Raw genomic sequence first — 6506 nt, forward strand, 5'->3', positions numbered from 1 at the left:
AGACACTTGGATTAAGTGAGTAACTTAAAAATTCAGAAGCTCTGATTCTACATGAAGCACCAAAGCTTTATAGATTAACAAAATAATTTTGTTGCTTGCTTGTGAATGTAGATCTTTAGGGATAAATACCCTGTCTAAAATTCTGTAGATAAATCAGGTCTGCATTCGTTGGCTTGGTCTGTTTTTTTACACTCCTAATGGCTTCAGGATACGTTTGTATAGGAGTTGTAGCTCACTGCAATGGATTTCCTGGAGCCACTGGTGCTGCTTTCAGTTGCAAAACTGAATCACAGAAGTACTGCTAAAGCAGTTGGTCAGCAGAGGATAGGAGTTATGTTGACCTGGGTACACAATGGCCGTGAATAACAGCTTTTGCTAGAAGCAAACAAAACTGGGTAGATGGAGGCCACTCAGCTCTGCACGGCCTCTGTGGTTGCTGACTCCCGCTGCCACGTGCCTGCCGTACCGGTGCTCTGAGACACACCTGGGCAGGTGTGGTACTGGGGCTGTGGGCAGATCGATTCAACAGGAGTATGAAGCGGTGGCACAGCAGAGGGCTGCACAACCAGACAAGGAGCCAGACTCTATTTACAAATGTCTATTCCAATTTATGCTGCCTTATCTGTGCTTGCAGTGCTCTGCATAGCACTGAGTTCTTTGCCAAGTGTATACAATACAGTTAATTATCACTCTATCAGTATCACCTCCTAAATTAATTTTGCTGGTTTTCATGATTGCAACATTGAATGATTTATGTTTCCCCCTTACTCTTCACTAATTGCATAACTGCTCATTGCTGAATTCATTTGTCTTCATCTGTCCATGTGTTTTCCTTGTTTCTCTTGTACATATGCTGTAACTTTGAAGCCCTCGAACAAGAACGTAAATACTTAATCTGCAGAAATAACTGGTGCTGTAAGTCTGCCCAGAAGTGTTGCAGGATTCTTTTTCCCCTAACACTTCTCTCCCATCCCAGTAAAACCTGTGAACTGTTTGATAGCTGAGCAGTGTTTGGGAGCAGAAATGTTACAATTCGCCCTTTTAAAGTAAATTTACCAAATTTATCAATATTTCAATTCAACTTGAGTAGCACATCGTATGTTTAATACAGTAAGAATATGATATGTGAGTTGCACGGGGAAGTCTTTTACCTTTCCTCAAAAGTGCGATAAAAAGTGGAAATAAAAATGGTCTGAAAAGAGTAATTTTACAAAGTTAATTTGGACACAGTGTGAATGACCTGGAACTTCGTGTAAAACTTACTCTTGTATGCAATTAGAGGGGGAAAAGAAAAGGCTAAGGTCGGACAGATAAGTTACACAATGCTGACCTTATATTTAAAATTACTGTGCTTAAGGAGATGACAGATCATTTTGGTCTTTATATAATAACCAAAATTCAGCATTTGTGCGAAGCATAGGAATGCTAAGCTTTTATTTTCCCAGAGGTACTTAAAAGAAGTTTGACACACTTACAAAAATAGGGTGAGATCAAGTTATAGAAATCTAAAGCAGGATTTTGTCATGGCTTTATTTTTGCCTCCAGACTTTAAATACTTCTAATAAAGGATGTATTTTAAAGGATTAACTAAAAGCCTAGAGTTCACATTGCTCTATTTGAAGCTCAGAGAGGCTTGTACACTCCCATACTTTTTTTTTTTTTTTGTAAGTTTAGGAAACACATAACTTTTTCAAAAATCAGTTTTCTAAGGAAGGACAAATGGAAAGACTGTTCTTCAAGCAACACAACTTTAGGTTCCATTACACGCACCTCTTAAAAAAGACAGTCTTAATAAACTCTCTAGGGCTTGTAGGAAACTTTGCTTGTCTTGCAGAATGATTAAAAATGGCTGTGTTTGTTTCTGAATAACTTGTCTTTTTTGGTAATTCCTTTCTCTTTCAGACTCCAGATTGACATAAATTTATTACTTGAATGAGTAATGGAATAACATTCTTTCTAGGGGGAAGTGCTGTATCCTGAATAAGTAGCAGTAATGCTACTTATAAATAGTTAAAAACAGTTGTAGTTTTGTGCTTTGAGCAATGTTGTTGTTGAAACAAGGATAAAAGTAGTACTAATATTAAAAAGACTTATTTCACTACGTTGTATGTGCCAAAGAATAGGCAAAATACACTTCTCTCCTGGTTTAGTGCATCTTTTAGTGGGCTTTCAGTGAAACGTGTTTTTTTTTCTTTTTTTAGCTGGCTAGTATCTGAGCTACATTTATTTTTACCATATTATTTAAGTTCATATATTGAAACTTCAATCTCTAGTATCCTATAAGGATTTAGAAATTACAAAGGTAACTTTCCCATTTTTCCAAATTTCTTATTCCTTTGTACTGACTTTTTTTTGTCAAGGTACAGAAGATAAATTTGTAGGTTTGTTTTTGGTTTGTGTGTTTGTTTGTTTTTTCCCCTGGTATTAGTAGCTCTTGAAAAGGGGACCTGTATGGATTTCTCTTCTGTCTCTCTCTTTTTCTTTTTCTTTTTTTTTTAAACTCTTGCATGAGGAGGCAGTGCTGATTGGAAAGATCAGACCTACCACACAATGAGATATAATGTCACTTTAGTGCTTTATACACAGAAATGACTCTGTGTTGGTTTTGCTTTGTCATCAGTCTTTGGGGCACTGGTATGTGATTAACCTTCTTCCGCTGGCCACTGGCACTTTTGGCCCCTCCTCTTCATCCTAGTCAGGCACTGCAGCTCAAGGAAATAAAAATGCAATGAACAGATCAAAGCAAGAGGGAAGAGGAAGAGGACAGAGCATTCTTGCCACAGCCAGGTAGTTGTAGCTACGTAAGAGCAGAGTGCGCACTCGTTGAGTGGAGAAGGAAGGTGTGCTGTATTCAGGGTGTGAGCCCAAGGCTGAAAAGATTCTAGCAGTAGTGGTGCAAAATCAAGTGATTTTTTTTTTTTTTTCCTTTTTAAAAATTTTCCCTTCCTCCTTTTTCATTGGACAAATAGCAAGACAGAATTAGTTAAAAGTAGCTACATCACACAAAGGCAGTTTCAGAGCCTCCCAGAGAAAGGAAGGCTCAAGTAACATGTGGAAGAATTCTGGTCTCCAGAGGAAGGGCATAAAGATTGTGACATGAGTGAGCAATTCTTGAGCCACTGGGATGGCTGTTCTAAGACCTTCTGCCTTCTTCACATCACCATTTGGGAAGCATTCCAGGAAATTTTTCTTTTTTGTTTTTTTAAATATGGTTTGAGTCCACCTAAATATCCTGTATAACCTCCTTGTATCAAGGCTGATGTGACTGATAGAAGTTTGTAAACTTAGCTATGAAGTAAGACCTCATTATATAGTCTTTGCACATTGTTTTATTACATAAGCAAATGAAAATCATATGTATAGAAATTATTAAAAGGTGCCTACCATCCTGTGATCTGAAAAATGAGGAGAAGGTGTATTATTAGTATTTATTAGAACAGTGGCCAAGTAAGTGGTGGCGAGCATAGGACTGGATTTACTTGGAGTAGGCAATTGGGTGTGATAAACACAAAAACCAATGGTATGTTTGTACACTTTCTGCCAACGTCTAATCAACTGGAGTGAGAACCTTCTAGTGTAAGACATGAATATTAAAAGAATATGTAGAATAATAATCTACAGAAATGGGAGTGAAGCATATGCAGATTAGAAAAGAAAAAAAACAGGTGGTAGGGAAGCATTCAACATTTGGCACAATCTAATGGAAAATAAAATATCCTTAGATTTATTTTTAAATAGATCACTTTGAAAAAGAATTTGAGAAAGATTATTTTTATATATTAAAAGTCTACAGCAGTCCTTAGGCTCATAATTGAGAATGGATGAAGACCTTTGGTTCTACAAGTGGGAAATATTGAGTATTGTGAAGACTGACAAGGTTGGTTTTGCCTTGAGATCAGCTTCCCAGGCACCGCCTGGAAATCACATACTACTAATAACAGTAGCAAGATAGTAAATAGATTTCTTTACCAGTTTCTACTTAACAAAGAACAGACTTGGTGAACCACTGATGTTTTAGGAGAGTTGCTTGAAGAAAATTATTGTATTTTTTCACAGCTGTAACTCATGGATTACCTGTTTAAAAGGGGAGAGAGGAGGCACTAGAAATTACATAAAATGTTGCTTATCTCCACCCACCTTTAATTTTGTGTATTTTGTGGTAAAACTTTTTTTTCATTAAGTGGTAATTACAAGCTTTATGGATGGATAGATTCAAGTTGGTGCTCAGTCAGATGTGTGAAAATATATATGTAATCTGGGATTGTAATTGCAGAAGTGCAGTGTCTTAGTTTTATTAAGAAATTGGTAGGGATTTGAAGACTTTGAGGATATACATATGGGACAAATCACTGATTTGATCAATCAGAAATTTCAAAATGCACACCTCAAACAAGAGGAGTGAATGGGGACTTTTAGCGAAAGATTTTAAACATTGCTGAATGAAACAGACAAGGTAAAAAGGAAATGAGAGACTAAATCAGAACTGAAAAGAAATGAGGAAAAAGTGCTAGTCAGCTAGAGCTAGACAGATGTGTCTTAGGGATCAGATAGTGTTAAAAATTCCTTTTTTCATCTTAAGAATAGACTTAGCAAAAGGATGTTGACATGAATTAGAAAGGATTTATGTAAACATACAGGTATTTGTATCTATAAATACATTTGCAGTGAAGTCTCTGTAATATTGGGCTTGATTGGTGGAACTTTCATTATCATTGAAGCAAGCAAAAATTCTTGCTTTGTCTTCAGAAACTTAATTTCATTTAAATCTTGTAACTGGAAACAGTAAAAGCATCAATTAACCTATAAAGTCATGTTTTTATGTATCTGAAAGGTGCATTCAAATGCCTAACATAATCTTTCTTTCTCCCCCTCCCCATGTTCTAGGAATTGGCTCTCCGTAGCCAGCTTCCAACAATGGAACAAGACGGTGGATCTCAAAATCCCGTGTCATCTCCTGGAATGTCTCAGGAACTGAGAACAATGACTACAAATAGTTCTGATCCCTTTCTTAACAGGTTTGTAGGAGTAGCTACTAGAGGGGAAAAAAATTGATTTAAAATTCTGTTTGGTACATGTAATAGTTTATTTTGAACATCTGTCTGTGCCAAAAGCCACAGCTGTAAATGAATCTTTCCTTAAATGGCAAGTCTAGTAAAAGTTGAGGATTAAAAGCTGTCTCCTGTGGGAGGAAGTAGTCTGTTCAGACTTGTAGGAAGGTTTTTTATTCAAAGTCATAACATGTTTGCCTCTGCATAATCTGTTGACTAACAGTCATTTCAAATTACTGACTCAGAAGAATTTGTGAATAGCTTGCTATGAGATCAAATGAACTGTGAGGCACATTTAGGACTACACCTTGAGGTTCATTTTAAGGTTTCTTCCATTCACCCCTCCCTGCCACTTCATGTATTTGATTTAGCAGTATTTTTACTTGTTAATGTTAGGTCTGTAAATAGTGGCATGTTTCATTTTAAATGCTGTATCATTTTGAAGTGGGTCTTTTATCTCCAAATTTAGAATTTTACAGTATAGACTAGTCTTTTTCATATAACTTTTCCTTAATCCCTTTCAGTTGGAGTATTTGTTTTGTTGGAAATACTGTTCTGATTACAGCTTGCAGATGCTTCATAGTAACCATTACAACTTTGAAGGGACTACTGTGGCTTGAGATAAGTCATATCTATATTTTTTGCTTAGCATGCTGGAAAGAAAAGATTAAAATGGTAAAACAGTCAAATCTCCAAGCCACATAAACTTTTAATTAATAGAGTAGAAATCTACTAACATTTCAGCAGTATCAAGTAGTTGATCTTAATTGAGTAGTTAATTTTATAATTCTTCATTGGACTATGTTTTGTCAGCATTCTAAAATGATACCAATTCCATATCCCCTACCATAAAATAGAAAAGTTAGGTATTCTGGCAGAGTTTATCACTACTTTTCTTCATTACCTGGAAATGCTAGCCTAACTTTAGGATGTTTACTGTAAGTGCTCATGAAGTATAACAACATTCTCATCCCTCTCTTTAATGATACATTATTATACTTGGGGAAAACCCCAAAAAATTAATCTTGAGTTTTTTTTCAATGTAAGTCTTAACTTCCATGGTTTTTGCCACCTATACAGTTTCAAACCTGCTCATGAGGTAAGAAGTCCACATCATGTTAGAACTGGCATGATTTTGGAGTAGGGCAAGCTTAAATACTTGCTGTAATTTTAGATACTGACAACTGTTAAAATCTTTTGTAAACCTTTGCTGCAATTATAAATCCCTCCTTGTATTCTTTTAAATAACTTAATGTTGCTGATAGCTCACACTTAGGTTCTTCATCCATTAAGATGTATTGTCATTGTATGTAACTTTTCCAGTTATTGATACTCCATCATCCTAGCATGCTTGTTTGATTTTCTCACTTTTCCAGGAGGACATATACTCTCCATCTTGCCAGTGGAATCTGTTGTCATTTATATAGTTTAGCAGATGTATTTAGATCTGTTGCTCTT

At 36.0% G+C, this 6506-nt stretch overlaps 1 protein-coding gene across 1 annotated transcript in view; it reads left to right on the plus strand.

The window, feature by feature from the left end:
- The window catches only part of LOC104526143 (transcriptional coactivator YAP1-like), a gene marked incomplete at its 3' end in the record, with an annotated part of 36545 nt that extends 31530 nt beyond the window's left edge, over positions 1-5015 (plus strand). The window contains exon 6 of the mRNA XM_029085327.1: positions 4885-5015. Coding sequence (XP_028941160.1) covers positions 4885-5015 — 131 coding nt within the window. The remainder of the gene's footprint in view (positions 1-4884) is intronic.
- Positions 5016-6506: the final 1491 nt, after the last annotated feature.

The sequence above is a fragment of the Antrostomus carolinensis genome, unplaced genomic scaffold, assembly GCF_000700745.2.
Source record: "Antrostomus carolinensis isolate BGI_N321 unplaced genomic scaffold, ASM70074v2 scaffold23956, whole genome shotgun sequence".
Classification (NCBI taxonomy): Eukaryota; Metazoa; Chordata; class Aves; order Caprimulgiformes; family Caprimulgidae; genus Antrostomus; species Antrostomus carolinensis.